The sequence below is a fragment of the Neomonachus schauinslandi genome, chromosome 3, assembly GCF_002201575.2.
Source record: "Neomonachus schauinslandi chromosome 3, ASM220157v2, whole genome shotgun sequence".
NCBI classification, from domain to species: domain Eukaryota; kingdom Metazoa; phylum Chordata; class Mammalia; order Carnivora; family Phocidae; genus Neomonachus; species Neomonachus schauinslandi.
Window position 1 is genome coordinate 181,304,382 of NC_058405.1, and position 23,803 is coordinate 181,328,184.

General features: G+C 41.5%; 1 protein-coding gene across 2 annotated transcripts in view; it reads left to right on the top strand.

Annotated features, from left to right (window-relative positions):
- Positions 1-23,803, top strand: part of RHBDD1 (rhomboid domain containing 1) — a 118,858-nt gene that overhangs the window by 40,652 nt on the left and 54,403 nt on the right. For both annotated transcript variants that reach the window (XM_021682954.2, XM_044913435.1), the window contains one exon: positions 21,084-21,172. In XM_021682954.2, the coding sequence (XP_021538629.1) occupies positions 21,084-21,172 (89 nt within the window). The remainder of the gene's footprint in view (positions 1-21,083; positions 21,173-23,803) is intronic.

Genomic DNA, 23,803 nt, shown 5'->3' on the forward strand with positions numbered 1-23,803 from the left:
AGGATTCCTGTTGTGGTTCCTTGAGTCTATTTTCTCATTCACTAATTTTACATACTAATTTTACTACCTAATCATTCAAATTACAAGTGAGGATGTCTGTCAGCGCATTATTTGCAAGTCTTGGCTCCCAGGCCTGAAGACGTCCTCGGAATCGATTCCCAGAAATAGAATCAGTGAGCTCAGGCTTTGACTTATTTTCATGGCTTTTTACACATATTACCAACTTGCTTTCTGTTAAGTTTGTTCTGGTTGGTAGTCCACTGACAGCCTATGAAGGGGCCCACTTCCTGGCCAGCCTGAATAGTCTCTTCGGTTGTTTTTTGTTTTATTTTTTTGAAATCTGATATATAACAAAAATTACTCCATTGCTATTATTTACAACAGCTTTTTTTATTAGTGAACTAGGACGATGCATCATTTCCTTTTCCTTTTCAGTAAGCTGTGTTTCGTTGTGTGTGATTTGTCTGTGTCCCTTACACTGTTTTTAAGAAGTTGTGTTATTGAATACCATGTAGTTCTTATTAGATTATATACTGAGAGACCTTAAGTACCCAGTACAGTCTTACGTTCTATAAATAATAACGGAGACAGTGGTTTGTTGTGTTTTGTTTTGTTTGTTTGTTTGAGATTTGTTTGTTTAGAGAGCATGAGTTGGGGAGGAGCAGAGGGGGAGGGAGAGAGAATCTCAAGCAGACTCCATGGTGAGCTCAGAGCCCGACTCAGTGTCCGATCGCACGACCCCAAGACCATGACCTGAGCCGAGACCGAGAGTCGGACGCTTAACCAACTGAGCCACCCAGGTGCCCCCATAGACCGTGTTTATGGGGACTTTTTTTCTTGCCGATATTAATGGTTGAAGATATTTTCTAAACTATAGCTAAGAACAGAAACTTCTTTACTACAAAAATAAATGATATATGATGGAGTGTTTTGGGGGAAGACTGAAGACAGGTTTTATTTACTTATACATCATAAATAAATTTTATTTTTTAGAATGTCCTTAGATTTGCAGAAAAATTGTGAAGCTCTACAGAAAGTTCCCGTATAATCCATACCCATTTTCACCCATTTGACATCTTAACATTAGCATAGTACATTTCTTGTAATTAATGAGTTAGTATTGACACATTATTAACTAAAGTCTGTACTTTATTCATACTTTCCTAGGGTCCTTTTTGCATTCCAGAATCTCATCTGGGATGCCATATAACATTTAGCCTTCATATCTGCTTAGATTCCTGTGTCAGTGTCAACGGCCATGACAAGATACCAGAGATGGTGGCTTAAACAACAGAAATTTATATTCTTACAGTTCTAGAGGCTAGACACCCAAGATGAAGATGCTAGCATGACCAGTCTCTGGTGCAGAATCTCTTCCTGGCCTGTGGATGATTACCTTCTCACTGTGTCCTCACATGGTAGGGAGAGAGAACAAGAGAGGGACGCAGGCTTAATCTTTGGTCTCTTGTCCTCTAAGGGCGCCAATGCCAGCATGAGGGCCCCACCCTCATGACCTCATCCAAACTGACTACCTCCAAAAGGCCTCATCTCCAAATACTATCACTTGGAGAGTTAGGGCTTCAACATAGGAATTTGGGTGGAGACAAAATTCAGTCCATAGTAGCTTCTCTTGGCTGCGATAGTTTTTTTTTTTTTTTAATTTTTAATGAGTAGTTGTAAAATATTATTCCTAAATGTCTGTGTGTATAAGCATTAACTTCCTTTTATTTGCCCTCATGTGATTCAGAAGCTGTGTTCAGCTAGCCACTAACATGACTTCTAAGCAAGTTTTAATTTAGGTGTATGAACCCATATTGTTTTCTGTAATTGGACAGTCTTGCTGTGGTTCCATTTTAAAATGTATACGTCATCACAGAGGGGAGTAAGAAATTTCCATCCCAACCAGAGCACACCAGAATAGAAGCTGCCTGCTGTCTGTAAATTAGACTTTGTTTGGGGCCTGCTTTACCCAATTGGCTGGCTCAGAATAACAGAGAAGAGCAGTAGGTAGAAATAAGGAGGCAGCTGGTTTTCCAGTTGAACATAGAGTTGTCTGGAATAAGGCTCACTACCCAGGTTAAAACTAATTGACCATCATGCTGTGATGTAACTGTGGGTGTGTGGATGGTGGCACCCACCAAATCTTAAGTAACTAGACTTGTTAATGATCAATTCTGGTGACTTGGTGACAGGTGCAAGACATGGGTTCACGGTGTTGGATGTCTCAGGTAATAATGACTGGGGGTTATTTTAAAAAGGTATTTTTAAAAATTGAAAAGTTATATATTCTGTGCTCAAAGGTGATATCAATAAATGCATCTTATTAAATTGAAGAGCTCTGTGTAATGTGTCTTATCGAAAAGGGATATTTTTTAATCTCAGAAGTTGATTACCAAATGTAGCAATTATTTTGACTTGATTTTCATTTTACTAGTATTTTTTCATTAAAAAAATAATGAACTTGTGAAGCACATCTATTTCCCTTTGGAGTATTTAGAATGCACTTTGGGCTGTTTGGAATTTTCTTTTCAGGAGTCACTGTTGGAAATAAATGTTATACAATTAAGTATTCACTCTCAACTAATAAGCTGATAAATCACATCTCTGGAGATTTCTGATATATTTACTGAATTCCCTTTCTGTATAGGAAGGGATGTTTTTAAATAGAAAGTTCTTTATATTTGCTAATTTCTTCTTTCCACTTCTGCAGTCTTAAGTGATTTTTAGTTAAAAGTCATGGGAGTTAAATAGGCAAGAGGACTGTTTTCCATTTACATTCAGGTTTGGTTCAAATTATGCAAAATGAAGGCAGTCAGTGCTATGAATTGAAATCATTAGTGCATCAATTATTCTGTGATAACCAGCTGAGAACAGGCTGCAGCCTCCTTCCATTTAAAAGTTGGCTTCTCATTAGCTTATGTGAGAGATAAAATAATTTGATTCTAATTTATCTCTCTTTAAATGAACATTGTTCCCCTCTGAATTCAAGAGGAGAGCATTTTAATTTTGTAGTCATTTATAACACAGGTCAAATAAACAAGTTTTATTTCTAGCAATATATGTCGCCTCTGTTATTTATATCAGCATAGTTCTTTGATTCTAAGACACTTTTTTTTTTTTTTACACCTTTTTAGGACCAAATAGGCTACAAACATAATAAAGACACCATCAAAAATCAGTAGGGAAAATAGAGTTATTTAGCAAATGGTACTTGAAAAATTAACTACTTGGATTTTTACTTGGAAGAAACTAAAGTTAGAGCTTTACCTCACTACACTTCAAAACAAATTTCTTATAGATTATGTTTAGACTATTTTAAAAACATGTAAAAAATATCTAAGACTATGGGAAGGAAGTTTTTCAGTTGTTGAGTTGGGAGAAAATTTCTAAGCATAAATGCAATGAACAGAATCTCAAATGAAGGCAAAGCAACACATTTTTTTCTGGATCCTAATAGGTTATATGGTAAAATAAAAGGCAAAAAGGGCATAAATTAGGAAAAAGAGGGTCACTTTTGTGATGAATAATACTACAAGAAAAATATAGGCAAATTGAAAAAGTTCATCAACAGTTGACAGAAAAAAAACATCAGTGGCTAATAATTGTATGCCATGAACATTGTTAATCGAATAAAGGCAAATTACAATAATAAGCTATTTTACTAATTAAATTAATGAGATTAAATAATTATCACTGTTGTTGAGGATTTGGTGAAATGGGAATATACATAAACTTCTGATGGGATTCCATATTGGTACAAACTTTCTGAAAAGTAATCTGATGAGCTATATCAAGAGCTGTAAAAAGTTTATACCCTTTAATTCAGTAACTGTCCATCTAGGAACCTGCCCAAATTATAAATAACCAGAAATACAAAAAAAGATCAGAAGTATACGTATTGTCATGAAGTATTGGAAACCACTTAAATGTCCAATAACAGGTAAATAATTTAATAAATCATGATGCAATAGAATATTATACAGCCATTAAAATGGTATGTTCAGAGGTTATTTTAATGGAATTAAATATTGGAAATATTAGAATTAAATTTGAAAATCCGTGAGATAAGGGTAGAAAGTAGAATGCAATGTATTATGTGTAATATGATTTCAATTTTTTTCCTAAAGAATAGTCACAGAAGGGACTAGAAAAAAACCTGTAAGAATAGGATTAATGTTTAATTCAAGGTTATGGAATTGTTTATCATTTTTTCTTTTATCTTTTTTCCTAAATTCTCTATAGTGAACATGTATTATTTACAGTAGAGAAAAGGAGTTATTAAGATATAAATATATAATAGCATATTTTCATGAGTATCTTCATATTGTCATCAATCTTAACTTGCTGGTCTCCTGTAAGTTCCAGGAGGGCAAGAATATCATCTGTCTATTCCATTCACAGCTTATCCTCAGTGTCTGAGATGGTGCCTAGCACATCACAGTTACTCAGTAAATGTGTTTGTAGAATAAAGCCAGAGTGTAGGGTGGCTGGCCCGATTAAAGACAAAAGGCAAAGTGTAAATAGCCAGGTAATTGCCCCATGTCCAGAAGTGTAGGATGGGTAGTAAAGAAAAGTCAGATCGAAAATCTGAGTACAGAGCTGGAAGGCAAAGTCTAGGATTCAAACAAGAGAAGGGAAAATAGGCTTCAGAAGACTGAAAAGGCAGCTCAACACCATGTGAGAATGGATGAAGCGCCCTGCCTCATCGCACACGGAGACTGCAGATGCCTGCATGAGATGGACAGGCGTTGTCCATGAGCCTACCAGGGCACCTTCAGTCAGCTCTGGAAACAGGGAGATTTCATAGGCCATATTCTGTGATCACAAAGTAATAATAAAGACTTAAAAAACTAAATATGAGCCAAAGGAATATACAATCCCAATAATCCTAATCACTTGGAAATTTAAATAACTCCCTGATTTAAGAGGAAATTAAAAAAAGAACTTTATGAATGAACAGTTAAGAACACTCCATATCAAATCCAGGGGCTGTGGCAAATTCTGAAGTGTTTTTTTTTATAATACAGCAAGAAAGTTTACAGAGTAAATAACTTAAACCCTCAATTAAAGAAGCTACGAATGGAACAAATAAAATGTTAGAGGAAGGTAAAGATGGAAGCAAAATTTAATAAACCAAAAAGGGAAAATATGATAGAATTGATCGTTGAGGAGTCTTGTCTTTGAAAAGACAAATCAAGTAGGCAAGCCTGTGGCAGGTTTGACTAAGAGAATTAGAATTAGCTGAAACAGCAGATATGAAAAAGGAAATGGAAGCATTGGTGTGGAGGAAGCTAGCTCAACTTCTGGAAGGACGTATGTTTGAGGGGAAATATCTTTTCCTGGTTTAAGAGATCACCGGGTTTCTGGGCAGCTGGGTGGCTCAGTCGTTAAGCGTCTGCCTTCGGCTCAGGTCATGATCCCAGGGTCCTGGGATCGAGCCCCACATCGGGCTCCCTGCTCAGCGGGAAGCCTGCTTCTCCCTCTCCCACTCCCCCTGCTTGTGTTCCCTCTCTCCTCGTCTCTCTCTCTGTCAAATAAATAAAATCTTTAAAAAAAAAAAAAAAAGAGAGATCACCGGGTTTCTGTGTGTATGTTTTCATTAAAGTTTTGGGCTGGTATTATTAAAGCCAGATTTTCTAAGAGAGAGAACATGGAGATTTTGTGATCCAAGGAATATTTAATATATGATTTGTTAAGTCTTTGAGTTTCTCTGATGTATTCCAACCGCTACATCACTGTTGCATCCAAAGCCATAGAGTTGATGAGCTCTTACCAAGAGAACACTCATTTGTAGAGTCCGTTTATCCAGGACTCTCGACCCTGTAACTGTGGAGGGAGGATTTCCCAGTGTAACTGACATTGTGCAGATTTTGATGAACCAGTTGATTTTACTTTAAGGGTGGTATAGTTTCACTGGATGATATATACCAAGTGATTTGAATTCTGAACGAAGGGTCACATCCCCCCCCCCCCATTTCTCTCAAGTGATTTTGTGAAGTGTGATACACCGGTGGGTAAAAATCTCTTAGGACTTGTTAACGAAAGACAGTGTGTACAGAATCTGCTTTTCTAGCACATATTTTTATAGATGTTGAAAATGCTGTTGTCAAACAGTATTTTAAAAACTGTCAGGTGTGTGTGTGTGTTTTTCAAATGAGTTTTAAATAATTCAGTACTTATGCGGGCGGCAGAAAAATGACTTTATAAACTTGCAATGCTCTTTTGTACTGAATATACAAATAGAGTATATAAATTAAAAATGAACACTATCCTATCCATCTTTTTACTAATAACCAGTGTAGTAGTGATAGAAATTTGCTGTTACTAATGTTTTGGGTTTTTTTTTCCCCCCAAAAAAACCCCCACAGAAAATGGAGGGTTTAAGGTGATTTCTTAAAGTCATTTCAGCATAGACACTACATGTGTGCATATGGAGAATAGGTTTCTTTTTTTTTTTTTTAAGATTTTATTTATTTATTTGACAAGGGAGAGAGAGACAGCGAGAGAGGGAACACAATCGGGGGAGTGGGAGACGGAGAAGCAGGTTTCCTGCCGAGCAGGGAGCCCGATGAGGGGCTCCATCCCAGGACTCTGGGATCATGACCTGAGCCGAAGGCAGACGCTCAACGACTGAGCCACCCAGGTGCCCCGAGAAATAGGTTTCTGAAAGCAAGCCTTGTCTAGTTTATCTAACTTGATGGTGACTCATGGCAGCCTCTCTCCCTTTGTTTCTCTCCTGTGAGCTGCTGAATGAGGAAGGATAGAGTAGACAGGGAGGATGGTTTGCTTAGAAAAGCCCCCTCCTTCAAGAGTCTAATTGTGTGAAAAAGTAGGGGTCATAGATTATTATGAATCTTAGCCACATTTCTCATAGACTCATTACTCAAAACTTATTTTTCTCCTGATCTTCCTGTCCCCAGTTTCTTTTTCTAAGGAGTGACAAAGCCAACCTTGTTTATGTGAAAAGGCTGGATGGAATGCACAGTACTTGCCAATAAAGAATTGTGGCTTTTCTGAAGGCAGAACAATTTTCTTCATTGTCATCATTATGAGTGTTACTTGGTTTCGTTTTCTTCAGTTGAGTATTTTGTACTAGTCATAATCGTATTATTCATGTTCAGGAATTATCAAATCTCTGAGATTCTCAGAGTTAGGAATTAGATCACTTTCATGGCAAAAGATTTAAGGTGTATTTTCAGGGCTTAGGAGCCAACTGAGTCATAGCCACAGAAAATGGAGGGTTATGGTTAGATAGTAGACACAGGAATGGTGAGAACACCTGTCTTGGAACGGTAAGTTGAACGCTTTTTGCATTGTAGCAGTCATTTTAAAGATTTGATGGAAGAAACAGTAGAAGTTCATTTAAAATTCATAAATTCCACTCCAGCTTCTCTGTGCGTACACTGCTGGTGATTGCTCTCAGGCTTCTCGAGCACGCTGATTATACACTGTTTGACACACATCATTTGTAATGTATTTCAAGTGCCGCAGACTGACTTGTCCCACGTATTTAGTCTGGAAGGATTCATCAGCGCTGTTGTTCCCGATACGGGTGGAGGTAGACTGCCTGCTTAATGAGAGGGGTGTTCTGCATGCGCTCCGTATTATTCCAAGATCTTCCTCAGAGGGCTTCGTCTTTAATGATGGCTCAAGTCAGGGTTTCATAAATTTTTGCATGTTAATTTCAGTTGAGTTTTCTTAAGGTCCTGCTCAGGATCAGTGGTAAAAAGAAGACTGGATGGGGAATGGGCAGCAAAAGATCTTAGAAAATAGTAAAGGAGATTAAAATCACCTGATGAAATAGAACTTTCAGTAGATTTGAAGAAGGTGCAGACTCTTTTTTGAAAAAGATCATTGAGGAATGCAACTTAGAAATCAGAGTAGATTGTTTGATTTTTGGGGGACGTGCCTTGAGGGTCAAAACGTGACCCATAGTATCGCTAGACTTAAATCACATGAACAGTTATCTGGTTCCTAGTCATACTTTTGGAGTCTCATTCCGTGTTCCTCATTGCATATTATACATCCTAGTTAAACTTTCTTAGATGTACGGTGTCTAAGGCAACATCGAGCAGAAGGTGTATTCATCAGCGAGGGCATCCTGGGGATGGATCCATTCTTGAGACCGCCTTTCTGCACACATTTATTGACTGCTGCTCCCACTTTCTCCTGGCTCTCCACTTCATAACCTTGGCCCTTGGTTTTACTTCTCTAAATCTCAGTTCATCATCTGTGAAATGGGACCAATAATAGTACCTGTCTAATGGACTTTCTGGGAGAATTAAAAAGATACCTTGGGGAAAGCCCTGAGCTCAGTGTCTGGCTCCTCGAAAGAGCTACCCCCACTTCAGTGCCCCTGGGTTGTCTTCTGTGGCTGCAGGAAGAATAACTGAAGCTAGTCCGAGCATATCAAAGTCTTCCAGAGCTATGTGAGTCCCGCAACCCCCTTGGAAGTATGTGCTAACAACTTACTGAATAAAATATCTATGAATTTCAAAGAGCTCCTTCATAGAAATAGCAAATAGCGTTTCTCAGTTAAAAAAGTGAGATGTTTGAATTTTTTTCTCACATTTTGCTTGATACCTACAATATGTCAGGCATTATATGGAATACTTTTATATGTATTTTCTCTATTAATCCTTTCAATGTCATTATTATTATCTCCTGCACATGAGGAATGGAGCTGTATCTAATATAAGGATGTAGGTTCTGAGAATTAGTTCAGTGACATGAACGTCTGGGTTAATAATTCTTCAATGTGGTGACATTCTTTTGACTCTGTTATTAGGATCACCAAGTCCTCCATTCCACCTGGAGTCTTAGCTTACACTGGAAATGAGATAGCGTATCGCAGAATTCCCCTTCAGACTTTGAGATCTGTTGGTTCTACATTGCCTCTGTCATCTTTGGACACGTTCATTGCGATTCTTCTAGTTATAGTTCAGAGAAGCCTGGCTCAAACTAACTTGATCAAAGGAAAGGACCTCTGTTGGCTTACATAACTAAAATTTCCAGTGCTGCAGGTCAGTGTTTTAGAGACATGAGATATGATGGAATTTGGGTGTGCAAGCAAGGGCATCAGGATTTTGTCTCTTCCTGTGTTGGCTTCTGTGTTAGTTCTTTATTGCTCTGTAATAAATGCTAGGTGTAGTGACTTAAGCGAACACACTTTTTATCTCATGGTGTTTGTGGGGCAGGAGGCTGGGAATGGTTTATCTGGGTCTCTGGCTGCCCGATTTCTCACAAGACTGCAACAAAGGTGTCAGCCGGCACTAAGGTCTCATCTGAAGGCTTCACCTGGGAAGGATCAAGCTATGTGGTTGATCAAAGAACATAGTTCCTTGTGGGTTGTTGGATTAAGAGCTTTGCTGTCACCTGTCAGCCAGGGGCAACCTCAGTCCCTTGCCACTGGAATCTCTCCAAAGGTTAGCTCAGAGTATGGAAGTTTCCTTCATTAAAGTCAGCCAAAAAAGAGTCTGCTAGTTAGGTAGAAGTTATAATCTTACGTAACACAGTAGTGGAAGTGGCATTCTGTATGCTGTTTTGGAGAAAGTCACAGGTCCCACCCATGTGCAGGAAGAGAGGATTGTAAAAGGTTTGAATACCAGGAATCAGGGATCATCAGGGCCCATCTTAGAATCTGTCTACCACAACTTCATTCTTCACATGCAGAAGCTCTCCCACATGGTGGCAGAGTTGACCACAGGCTCCTGTCTTGCATCATCTTAGGGTGAGTGGCAATTCTAGAGAAAATAGAGCAGCATATCTCAGCTTCCATATATGTACCTGGAACGTACCAGTTGGGATTCTTTGCTGAACACATTAGAAATCAGCTCCGGCACACTTAACCACAAAAGGACGAATTGGAAGGCTGTCGTTTTCTAGAATTGCTGAGAATACTGAAGCACTGGGCTGGAAACACGTGAGAGAACTAGATGGACCCTGGACGCTGCTTCACTGGCCTCTCGTCACTAGATTCTCAAGATTCAATGCAAGGTGTATCTCACTGGCCAAGTAGAGGCCCCCTGCCTGTGGACGAGCTGCGAGGAAGAGAGATGAGGGGTATCTACCCGCCTTGGACCTCCGTTGGAGGGGGACTGTTTCTTTGACTGTGGTAGTGCTCTCAGATGAGCTCATATGGGTCTCACGGCTTCCACAGATGTTCAGCCTAGCAGCTTACATCGCGTACACAGTCTCCTCTCCTAGGCTATTTTCAGAACTGTGTCGCTGGTGGGACCGTGCTCCTGTACCTTCTAGGCATCCCAGCAGAGCTGCTGTGGGAGCCATCTGGGATAGCAGTGGCACGCCCAGGTCTCTGAGTCAGACAGGAGGTGGGGCATCCAGACTCAGAATTTTGATTCAGTCCAGATTTAACCACAAGTAGAGTTTGATTTTTCTGAAATTGTAGGCTAACTTTAGGATCCAGTTTTGTGTCCCAGTCTTTGTGTTGGATCTACGGATCTGGGGATTACCTTAACTCTTTACTGTTGTCATCTTTGGCCATGTATATATGACTTTCTTGGGTATGTGGGTACACTCGCTGAATCATCAGGTTTTTATAAGTCCGAAGAACTTGTAGATCTTTTGAAGTCAGCTCACATGCTTCCTTGCATGAATTTCCGAAGTTATACTTACTCTCTTGCAGCATTACAGCAGACTATATTACGACCAACTTACCAAGAAGGGAAACATGTCACTTCTATGGGGTAATTTGCAGGGTAGAGAGTGTTGCCGATACTCAAAATGTTTTTCTTATTGGCCTGTTATGGCAGCTGTACTCTCACCATTAGAATTTGAACTTTGGCTTAAGATCAGGAGACCTCAACACATTAACATCGCCTAGGGAATTAACAAAACCAGAAAATAACCAAACAAAATGACGTCAGGGTCCTACTTCTAGAGCAGTTTTGAAGAATTTCTGGGGGTGGAGTCCAAGGAGCTGTAACTTTTAAAACCTCTTTAAGAGATTCTCATGTCCAGCCAAGGCTGAGAAACAGTGGATCTAGACCCCCTGCTGGCAAGGGCAGCCCATCTACTTGTGTTACGGTGGCTAGAAAGAACGTGTAAAAGTCATTTCCATGGTTCACAGTTGAGATCATTCCCTTCCGCCCTTTCTTCCTTGTGTGTCCCTGTGATGACCCATTAGTCGAGGTCACTTAGGCCAGTCTCTTCCTGCAGTCTGAGAGCCCTGCTAGCAAAGGGCCATGGGATTCTCAGGTATCCATGCTGCTTCTGCAAACCCCTCCATAAGGCTGAGCTCACAGGAACATCTATTTGCTTCATAACAGTAGCACATGTTAAAATCAGGCTATAAACAATCCAACTTCTCTTTCGTTTTATATTTACTTTCTGGAGGTGATGTGCAAATAATCATTCATGTGGTATCCAGAAATATTTTTGTCTATAGTAATAGCAGATGGCAGAGCATTTTTCACGTGCCAAGTTGCATTCACTCTACCACAGTGCAATGTGGAAGTGATCATGGCCTCTTTCAAATATTCTAACTCCCCATGTGCCTTTCAGTCGGTGGGAAGTTTTCTTGCATATCAGTTCAATATGTTGTAGATTTACTTGGAATCGTTGGAATCTGTGCATAGTGTAGTCACATGGGAAGTACTTTGGAAAGAAATATTTTTGAGGCCTAATGAGTAAAGGTCATCAATTCAACAAACATTTAATAAGCATTTACTGTGTGCTAAGCCCGTGGTTTTCCACTGGGATAGGTGGCTTAGTCCCCAGGAAGGAGTTTGGAAATTTGCTGGGTTGTGTTTTGTTATCATAATGATTAGCGGGGGTGCTAATCATTGGGGCATTTGGTACGGAGGGGCCAGAGGTCCTAACTGCCCTACACCGTGTGGGACAGTCCCCTACAAAAATGATCCTACGTAACTCCCCTGCCCCCACATCTGTCGAGAAAACATTTATGTAGGTGAACAAGCTGTTTATGATTATCCAAGCCTAAAACCTAATTGTGCTTTTCATATAAACACAAGATTTGTGTTTTTTTTTTTTTTTTTCTTGGCATGGATTTAATATACAATGACTTTTTCCAGGAAAATTGTAAATTGAATTGTAAATGTAACTTAAGGGAAAATTATACTTCGCTCTTTTTGGAATCAAAAGTTATTTTCCCTCACATAAAATCATGTCACTGATGGAACCCTGCATGTGGTCTTTGAGTCACAGAAAGCCCATCTGTATCTGCCTGCAATTATTAATCCTACCTTCATGCAGATTCCGTACATTGGGGCCAGCAAAGGACCATTTTCTGTGTCTTCTGGTGGTGGTATGTGTAAAATCGTTCCTATTATTTCATTGTATCACTTGTGAAATTTTTTCCTTATATTACAGCCAGGGCATTATGTTGAGTTGAGATTCTGTTTGTGTATGTGTCTGTGTTTTAAAAAGTATGTGTTTGTTTGTAAATTCCATTTCAAGAAAACAGAGGGAGCATTACAAACTGTTGGGACTTAAGGGGGCATTGGCTATGATAGGGTTGAGAGCCATTAGATTATGCAGCAGGGTGACAGCAGATAAATCAGCAGACAAGGAAAGGCCTGGATGCTAGGCAAATGCAGAGGATACTTTGCAGGAGCCAGAGGAGGAGCCCTACCCTGTCCTGCGGGAACGCACTGGCCAGGAGTGTGATTAGGGAGGCCGTTTTGCTAGGGCTTAGCTGGGTGAAGTGGAGGGCAAAGGGAATATTACTAACCAAGTCAAGAAGGGTGAAAGCAATGGCTCAAGCTTGGCGTGCAGTAGGGCTGGGGGCTGGCAGTAGAGTGGAGCCTTGGAGGCAGACAGAGGCACATGGAAGATGCAATAAGCCTCGCTTGTATTTTATTCTAGAAACACTGGGGAGCTACCAAGAGGCTTATGGATTGGGAGGAGGCTTGCTTGTTAGAGAGAATGCTTGTCACAGAGGTGAACCTGAACGGGGCTGGAGCAGGGCACGGGGGACTGAGCCCGGGAGAGGCCTGAGCTAAGGCGGTGGCCTCTGGGAGAGCCAGGGAAGGTGCACATTGGTCCTGAAGCTGTGTCAGACCCAGGATTCAGTCCCAGGTGGTCTAACTCCAGTTCTGTGTTCTCAGACACTTGCCTGGATTACCCGAGGGGCTGGGGTGTGTGTGGAATGGTGCAGAGCAGATGGAGAGACTTTTGGCACGTGATAGCTACTGAACAGTGAATATGGGAAAGGAGGGGCAGGGAGGTCTAGGATGTGTCTGGTCATGTGAAGTGTCTGGCAGGGAAAGGAACACAAGCCTCCCTTCTGGAATTGCATTGACTCTTTCACGTCCGTGCCCCAATTAAGTGTGTGTGTGTGTGTTGGGGAGGGGATGGTGGCTCATTTATTTCGCGTGTAAAATAAAACTTACCTGTTGCTTTCAATTTATTTGGCACACCTTTCATTTCGTTTTGAAAATCTGAGTAACCACAACAGACTCTTAAGAAACTTAGTAATACTGCCGAACTACAGATTTCATCTGGAGTGCTATTTAAAAACACTTGCCGGTGCCAAATGGGGGAAAGCATTCTTCACGATTTACCCTAACAACAACAAAAATATTTAGATTTATCCACCACACTGATGAGAGTAATACTGTTTTTTAAATGAGGGCCTTGCCCAATTTCTGTGCCCTTTATATTTGAAAAATAATAATGCAGTCATTAAAACAGTATTATAAGAAGTTTGGAAAATAGGGAGATGTTACTCCCCCGCCACATACACACATTATCTGTTGCTGTTTTAATGTATTTCCTTTAAATCTTATTTTTAGGGGCTCCTGGGTGGCTCAGTGGGTTAAGCTTCTGTCTTCAGCTCAGGCCATGATCCTGGGGTCCTAGGATCGAGCCCTGTGTCGGGCTCCCTGCTCAACGGGAAGCCTGCTTCTCCCTCTCTCTCTGCCTATCACTCACCCTGCTTGTGCTCTCTCTCTCTGTCAAATGAATAAACTTAAAAAAAATCTTTTAAAAAGTAATCTTATTTTTTAGGTATATGTATATTTGTATGTGTATAATGTGTTTTATGTTATATACATAAAGATATAGTGTATACAGATAGTCCAGAAATCCAATGAAGTGAGATATGAGAGCAATATTTTGAACCATCGTTCCCCTCAGTTTCTAACTTAGTACCCAGCTACCTACTGAATATGATACTAGGTGTCTTTACTTAGTTGTCTTGCAGGTATCTCTCCATAAACACATCAATACCGAGCCTTGAATTCTCTGCACCCGGTCCTCTCCTCTTCCCAGTCTCCCCCATCCCAGTAATGGGCTCCACTATCCATCTTGTTGCACAAGCCAGCGGCCTAGATTTCTCCCCTTCCCACACCCCCCACATGGAGTCCTTCTGCAAGTTCTCTTCTCTCTGCTGCCAGAATACACTCCGCCCCACTCACTTCTCTCCACCTCTGCTGTGCCCACCTCCTTTCAGCTGCCATCATTCTCCATCTGAGCTACATTAGCCTGCTTACTGGTCTGTTCCACTGGCCATTCTTGCCTCTCTAGAGTCTGCTCTCCCCGCAGACGGAATAGAGCATTTTTAAAAATTCTCCCATTTAAAATTCCTCTACGGCCTCCCACTGTACTTAGGAAACAACCCGAATTCTTCCCCATGCACGTAGGCCTATAGGATCTGGCTCTTGCCCATATTTCCAAATTCATCTCAGGCCGTAGGATGTCCTTATGCTACCTCACGATGCTCCAGTCACCTGAAAGATACCAGGTTCTTCCCAGCCTCACAGCTTTTCCCTGCAGGAACCTCCCCCCTACCTTGGGGCATGCAAGCTCCAAATGCTATGGGTGTCACTTTATTTTTCTTTTTAATTTTATTTATTTATTTGAGAGAGAGAGAGCGAGCATGGGCAGGGGGGGAGGAGCAGAGGGAGAAGGAGAAGCAGACTCCCTGCTGAGCAGGGAGCCCAATGTGGGGCTCGATCCCAGGACCCTGGGACCAGGACCTGAGCCGAAGGCAGACGCTTAACCGACTGAGCCACCTAGGCGTCCCATATGGATGTCACTTTAAATGTCACTTAAGGAGCCATCCCAGACCACTCTAGGAAAAGTAGACTCACTTCCTTATACTTAGCACAATTTGCAGTTAGGGAAAGAGAGAGAGAGAGTGTGTGTGTGTGTGTGCATGCGCACACACATGCTCCCACCAGCTTGTAAGCTCCATGAGGCAGTGACCATGTTTGTCTTATTTATGCAGTAACCAGTCAGTAAATATTTGATGAATGAATGAATGCTACCTTCTTGAACCAGCTCATGAAATTCTCTTGCTGCCAGGCTGAGGGGCATGGAATTGAGAGCGAAGGAATGGCTAGGCATCATCTATTCTCTCAGAGGCTCTTTTGTAGAAGAGGCTTTTTCTCCCTTTGCAATACCCTTGTTTTTCTCCAGATTGTGTTTGTCTGGGACTCAAGTAAATGTCAGTGGTCAGCTCCCAGCCCTAGGCCGGAGGTTGGTGCCATGTTTAATAAATCAACATGGATATTAGAGGTTGCATGGCCAATATTGCAGTGCCTCCCTTGAGAGGGAATATAATATTGGAAGGGGGATAGTTTTTACTTCTGCAGCCCAAGGTGGCAGGAGGGGGGTGTGCCAGGGAATGTGGTAAAGAGAAAGAACATATAGACCAAGTGTCTCCCACATTGCCATTGCCAAAGACACACAGTGGCATAGTGGTTGGAGCAAGCATCCAAGACAGAAACCAGACAATTTAAGAACAGTTTATGTTGGGAAGAAGCAATCCTATCAAGGTCTTTCCGAGTGGCATGACTGTTCAAAGTCTGAAAACTTCTTGCCACATCTTCTTGTTGTAATGCCAGTTTATTAAGACCATTTATTAAGATCCCCAAACAATGCAGAACTTCTGATCAGTGCAGTCCCTGCCTGGTATTAACTGCTTTTACAGGAGGAAATTATGGGACATATGATATGATAGACCACTCCTAGCTGACTGCCTCCTCCCTTACCTTGTTCTCTTGCCTTGTCTAACATTTTGTCTCCATCAAGCTCTGTAATCCTTAATGAGGTCGTTTGCTCTGCATACACCATGAGATTATGTCTCAGAGTCATACATTTTCTGCTTTCTGAGCTATGCCTGAGATGGAAGCTTCTTCAGCTATGGAAGGAATTTGCCATTTACCAGAGGAGGACCTTTATAGCTTGTCACAGCTTTCAATCATAGCTTTAGCTTTGATTCTTTAACAGTGGCACATGGGAGCAGGAACATTTTGCATAACCACTTAGCTCAACCTTCCAAGTCGCCTCTGAAAGGAGTGAGGGAGCAGTTTATGCCGGCATGATAGGAAAGAACACTCTGTACTGGTGTTAATAATATCTGCATATAGTTTGCATAACTGAAATCCACAATCATCTTCTTTCCAGCCTTATTGAAATATATTTGACATGTAACACACAGTAATATCTATAATATCTTCATCTTAGTTTTGCTTCAGAATTACTTTTCTACCATCCCTGTCCCTTACAAGTAATGTGTACCAACATTGGTTTGATTTTAACTTTCCATTTTTTTCTTTTAGTTTTTTTTTTTTTTTCCCTACAAACACGAATTGAGCCCCCATTCTGTGTCCGTGCTACATCTCTGGAGGTCCAGAGAACAAAAAATAATGGCTGAAGGTTTTTCAGAGTTGTAGAAAAACATGAGACCTCAGATGGAAAAAGCATGGCGAATCTCAAGGAGGGTAAATAAAATAAATCTACAACTGGAGTGACTTGGCATAATGACAGTGTACCCAAAATAAATAGAAAATCTTAAAAGCCCAGAGAAAAGACAGATGAAGGACTGTGCAGCTTACATTTCTTAGCTGGAGCCGTTGATCCTATGCCTATCATTCGAGTAGGAGACTGAAATAAAGACCTTTTCAGACATACAGAGAATGGCAGGATTTTTTACCCTCAGACTTGAACTAGAAGAATGACTAAGAGGCAGACTTTCGCAGGAAGGAAATTGAATCCAGGAGTAAGTTACGCTATTACAGAACAGTGGTGCCTTAGACAGATTGGGCTCATTAATAACCATCTAAACAAAATGGCTGCCTCTGTCTTAGGATTTGAGGACAAACAAGATGTTTTTCCAACTGAGTGTATAAGTACTTAGACTTGGCACTGAGGTTTGGAATTCCTGTGTTTGTGATGAATGATTTTCACTTCAGTCAAGGGTCTGGAATTCAAGCCATCCATGAACATCTTAAAATTATAGGTGACATATTTTGTGCATGTGTAATTTTTCTGCAGACAGGATTTGTGGCTTTCATCCGACACTTAAATGGGCTTAGAACCCGAGCAAGCTTAAGAACTACTGGATCAAGAAATTGTCCCCTATTGAAATGATATTACATTGGTACCTGCCCCGAAGTTGAGAAATGATGACCTGAATTTGAATATAGGATCTCTGCAGCACTCTTGAGACCCCAGACAAATGATATTTCTTCTCCCTGTAGTCCATCTGTGCAGTGCACAGCCTATGTGACTGTACATGGCCGTGATGTGTCTTACAAATCACAGTAAGGGTTTGATTATAGCTCTTAGGATTTCTGAAGGGAGTCAGTATTGAGCTATCAGAAGAAATAAAGCTTCTAAGTGACCACTTTTGGGATGTAATCATAGGTTTAGTGCTGCTGTTTTGTTAATGGAGAGCATGTTTTGTGTAACACATTGTCCAGGTATGCGGGATGGGGAGGGTGTTGTGTTCAATCACTCTCTCTCCTGATGAGATTTGATACTAAAACAACTATTAATGGGTGACCTTGCATAACTTGTGTTTTTATAATACAACTGTAATGTATGCTAGAAATGTGCATTTTATATGTAATTTTAATTCCACCTCTCCACTCCTTCAGTAGTTACTTGTTGAGTGCTAGTGTCAGGCTGTTTACTGCACAAGTAAGGTCATGGGTATAGGGTTGAATATGGTGGTGCTGTCCCTGAGGATTACTTTGAATTAGGATGGAGGGTGGCAGGCCGTCACCAAATCCTCAGTCCCGGTCTAAGACCCAGTCAGGTCCAGAGAAAGCCGTGTTGCCGAGAGCCTGACGCATGGGGATCAGCCCGTGGGCGTAACTCCGAACAGAGCAGCGCGCACACTTGGAGGACAGCAGTGGGCTGTCCCAGACCGCCAAACAATTAGGTTATAACTCAACCATGGGCCTCCTCGGACAGCAAAAACATCGAAACGTCTGCTTTATGTGTAGAGTGATGATCACAATAAGACGATCTGCTTCTGAAGCTGTTAACGGTCTTCCTCCAAAGCCCAGGCAGGGGCCTCCTTGTGGCTCTGCAGCACCCCAGGCAGGGATGAAGCATCCTAGTGCTGGGACGGGGGCTCCCTGTCCTGCTGGGAAGGAGACAGTCTCCAGTTCCATTTCCTCTCTCAGGACACAGGTGTCTCTTCGAGGGCCCAGGAGGTGGTTTGTCAAATGCTTAACAAAGGTATGGAGAAAGTTGATATGCCTCTTAAAATGGGCCTGGATTTCCTTCTTCGTTGGCGGCATCTCCCTTTTTTTTGTGTGTCGTGTTGGGAAATTCTCAGTTTGAGTTGATCAGATCATAATGTCTTCTTATTTTAGAAGAAAAACACCCATATAGAGCTTAAATGTAGGGATAAGGACAGCTAGGGTTTTGAGATGGGGCTTTTGTGAAAATTTGGAATCTGGGTGATAATGTAGTCTGGTCTCTGGCCAGCCAGCTTTCCATCCCTGGTTATTCGCAATGATATTAGGACAATTAGATTCTAACTCAAACTTCTGCAAACTCATTTAGAGAGATAAGAAATTCATTTCACTGTATTGTACTCTAAATTGTAAATGAGGCTCAGGACTGATTGTTTAATAGGTTGGGGTTTTAAATTGAAATTTTCTCCCATGTTATTTTATGTCTATATGATTCACCATAAAGATTGGTTTAAAAAGTTTAAAAATGTTGATGCCGTTTTGTTCTCTTCAGTTAAATCGAGGTTACTATTTTTAAAAAATTGATTCTGGCTTCTTCTTTCTATCCCTCAAACTACCACTTTCTTTGCCATTCCTAGCACTATTTGAAGAGTTTTATGTAGCCTAAAAATAGAGTAAAATAAGCACAATTTTATTTTTTTTAGAAAAGCATAGTTCATGCTATTCTTCCCTGAAAAATGGGAGCCCAAGCGTCTGATCCCATGTTTTTATTATCAGGTTACACATACTTTGAGGTAAATCTATGTGATGAAAGTAATAGCTCTCTTGACCGTGTGTGTGAAGTGTGTATGTGCATATGCATGCAAGCACACATGCTGTCACTTGCCGTGTGTGTGGACGTTTGCAAGAGCTTGTTTGAGCAACAGTGGGTTTGAATTGGCTGATGGAATGAATAGCAGTGCCTTCCTGTCCATAGAAGGCTGCCTCTCGTCTTTTCTCTAAAGTGTTCCATTGTCTGTTCTTTTCCTGGAAGCCAACAGGTCTTTTTGCTAGCTCCATGACAGGGAGAATGACTCGTGGCTGTCTTGCTTGTGCTTCTTCAGGGTCTTTGCCGCAGGGAGAGGGGAAGTGTGTTGGCTCTGATTCTAGGTCTCCTGGCGGGGCAGGTGGGGGTGAGGGGGCAGAACATTAGCCCCCGAGCTCCATCACTGCCGTGGCTGCGTGTGTGCTCTGAGTTGAAGATGTAATGGGTTTAGCTTGCCTTCTGGTCCTGGGACACTCGGATCACTCATTTAACCCACATTCGACTGTCTGTCCTGTGCCAGGCACAGCCCGAGGAGTGTGCAACACATGAGTGAAAACCCAAGATTCGCTGTACTCCTAGAGCTTACATCAGCTCCTTAATAACTTTCGGTTGCCCCCACTTCTGGAGTGAGGGTCATTTCCCCAAGCTGTGGAAGTATTCATGCACTTGACCTTTTTTGTTTTTGCTTTTAGCTCCTAATGTAGCATAACAGATGAGTAAGAAGACATCATTGCTGCCCTCAGGGAATTTGTAAGAGAGAGACAGACATGCCAGCATGTAAATGCGTCACGACCCAGCAGGCCGAATACAGGCTATAGGAAATGCAGAGGCAATGACTGGGGAAAGGTGGAAGTTTGAAAGAGGGACATGATCTTTGTGATAGGGGTGGCTGCCATTCAGCTCAGCCTTGTGGTCACCTGTGAGCACATGGGGGTCTGGCAGTGGGCCGAGGAGATGGGCTTAGTGGGCTATGAGGGTGGAGGGGAGGGATGAGCAAGGCCAAGTGCCCAGAGGCCACGACTGTAAGCAGACAGGTCAGAGTGTCCCCGGTTGGTGGTGACATGACATCCCCACTGTTCTAGAACAGCTCATGGCCGTGTGGGATGCACTGAGAGCAAGAGCTGGGGCAGGGAGACGGCGAGATGATTTTCTTTCATTTATTCTTTTACTCATTCAACAAAGACTTAGCTGGGGCTTGCCTTGAATTTATAAGCTTGAGTTGCCAAGCTTAGATGCTACTTTAAGAGGAATGGAGCCAATTTAATGCCCTAACTCATCTTTCAAGCTAGAAGTTTACAGTTTTGTTTCTTTTTGCTGAGTGACAAAAAGGTACCTACGAAGACAACTTCAGGGGGACGGGTGTGGACATTCTAGTCTCTCTCCTCTGCTGGGTTTCTCCTGCTCTTTGCCTCACTCGTCAGCGGTGAATAAAAATGCAGCAATCTGCTCTACTACACGGATAGCTAGTGGGCCTCACAGTGGCTGGATAATTCAAGATGTAATTCAGAGAAAACTGGTTTTATTTATGTTTTGAGATAAGAGCCACAGAGAAAAACTGGAAGAAACAGAATGTGTTGTCTTGACCAAACACTTCCATTGCTCTGGAAGGAGCCAGCCCACTTCTTTTGGCCAAGGAAGGATACTGCATCTTAAACACGTGGTGGTTGTTATTCATTGTACCTTTTTTTTTAGGGTAGGAAACGTTCTTTGGACGGCGTTAAATGCCGCACAGCATAAAGGACGTGATACGGAACAAAGCCTGCAGACTGTGACAAATTGACACGCCCCGGACTAATGAGAAGACAGAATGTATCTACTCAGAGGCAGAACAAATACTCACAAAGGGTCTCCTTCTCTCCTAGGACTTCCTTCGCTGGGCATCTGGCCGGGATTCTTGTTGGACTAATGTACACTCACGGGCCTCTGAAGAAAATCATGAAAAAATGTGCAGGTACAGAACAAAAACACCTTTGGCCTGACAACGGGCTGGAAGTTCATCTTAATTTTAACGGAAACAGAGGCAACCCGAGGTTTCCCTGTGGTTCCGCTTAGGATTTCCCTAATAGGCTCTTTTTAAACCAAGAGGCAAAACAGCTGGTGCAGTTCCTCACACTGCTCCAAAGAAAAGGCAGCAAACCCAAATTGTAAACCTGAAGCTTTCTTAAGAGACAAATAGCAGTATGTTTACCTTCAGCAGTAACGGCACTCACAGAAAACCGCAATTTTCTTGAAAATACAGAGAACTAAAGTGGGTTTAAAATGATGCATTCTTCTGTAGTATTCCACGAATTAATATATGTGCAAGGCAGAGTTAAAAAAGAAAAACAAATCTGTACTGAAGTGCAAGGCCAGTACTTGAAAGAAGTCAGAGTGACCGTTAGGTTCTCGGCAGGCAAGATGAATATTCATGCATGGCCAGAGCAAGTCTCCTATTGCTTGAAGCATGTCTCCTGCTTTTAAAAGTTTTGTTGTTGATTGTTTTGTTTTGTTTGGCTTTTTTCCCTGTCAAATTGATGCCCAATGAAAATACTTTATTTAGAAATATATGAATTTCGGGCGCCTGGGTGGCTCAGATGGTTAAGCGTCTGCCTTCGGCTCAGGTCATGATCCCAGGGTCCTGGGATCGAGTCCCGCATCGGGCTCCCTGCTCCTTGGGAGCCTGCTTCTCCCTCTGCTTCTCTCTCATGAATAAATAAATAAATCTTTAAAAAAAAAAAAAAAGAAATACATGAATTTTTTAGCCCTCTTAATTTAAAATGCTGTACTGGCTTTGACTTATAGGAAAACTATTTTGCAAACACTTGTTTTATAGACCATATGAGTTCCAATATTTCATCTTTTATTCATGGGAAATCTTCTGAGACTATTTTACCTTTCCTTGAACCATAAATAATTTGTTTTCACAGTTTGTGCCGACGACTGGTATTCTTGAGGACTATATAATATTCATGATATTAGAAAGCTTTCCAGGCACTGTGCTGCCGTCTTTATTAGTGGGTTGTGTTCACTTTCAGATGATTTTTACAGGCTCTGTTGCATCTAAACACATTCCCATTTTCCTACCTTTGCTTATTACTGTGTTTTCAATGTGTGTGCTTGGAGGAGGCAGCGGGAACTGCATTTATTGAAAATGTCCAGTTCCATTATATTTTTGATACAACTTAATTGTGGAAATCTAGTAATGAGCTTTGTTGCCCAAATGCTCTCAGTACGAATAAAGGAAAGGAAATGATTCTTGGGAGTTTAATGTTTTCTTTCATTTTCTATGTGTGTCTGAAGTTGAAGTGGTTTGTAAAGCCTTCTGCAGACATTTTATGGAATTTAGGGGAGTATTTTGATTTTAAAGAGGATTTCCCCCACAATTATACCATTTACACTCTTAGCTTTCCTTCTTAAAACCTTGCCTACCTTCTATGGAGACTTACTTTTTACATCGTGTCCTTTTCAAAGTAATCCAATAGAAAATTGGACATGAAAAGTCGAAACAAACACTCAGTGCTATTTACAAATAGCCTGAAATCTCTCTGCCTTTTTTTTTTTTTTCTTTTCCGGGGAAGCCTGAGAAAGTTCTAGAGTGACCTGAGAATTGAGGTGACACAGGAAGCCTGTGGAAAAGAGCCAAGTGTATGAAGCTGTTGTCTGATAGCTCCTGGAGAAAAGCAGCATTACGCTGAGGGTGTGCCTCTTGCACCCACTGTCTGTCCCTTCAGCAGAGCTGAATTGACGGTCGGTCGTACTGCCCTTCTAGGGACAGAGGAAGAAGAGTAAGAACCATGGCTCCTCTAACAGTCTTGTTGGGGGCAAGTCCTCTGGATAGCCAGAGTGTCTCTACTGGGATGGGGCCTCAAAGCCCAAGCTCAGTACCTCGGAAGGCAAAGACCCTCTTAGGTCAACAGAAACCTCTCAGGAACTGCAGAAAGAATTGAAGAGTCTCAAGGTTCCCCACATTCTGTTCCCTATAGGGCTAGCCCCAAACAAAAGGGAGTTTATTTTAACAGTTGTTTAGAAATCATTTGAAATGACTTGGCTTTGTTATAAAGAACCTCCTAACTGTTGGAAGGATTATCAGTTACTTATGGCTGTTTTGTTCCATTGGTTGATGTGTCTCTTCTTATGCCAGGACCATACTGTTTTGATTACTATGGCTTTGTAATACAGATTGAAGTAGGGAAGTGTTAGGAGGGCTGCTATCAGAAAGACAGGAAATAAGCATGGGTGAGGATTTGGAGAAAAGGAAACCCTTGTGTACTGTTGGTGAGAATGTAAATTGGCACAGCCATTGTGGGACACAGTATGGAGGTTCCTCAAAGACTTAGAACTACCTTATGGTATAGCAGTCCTACTTCTGAGTATATATTCAAAGGGAAGTGATATCAGTGTCTCAAAGAGAGATTTGCACTCCCAGGTTCATTACAGCATTATTCAGAATAGCCAAGAGAGGGTGAATGTCCATCAGATAAATGGATAAAGAAGATGTGGAGCGTGTGTGTGTGTGTGTGTGTGTGTGTGTGTGTGTGTATGATGGACTTACTCAGCTATAAAAATGAAAGAAATCCTATCGTTTGTGACAAAATGGATGAAC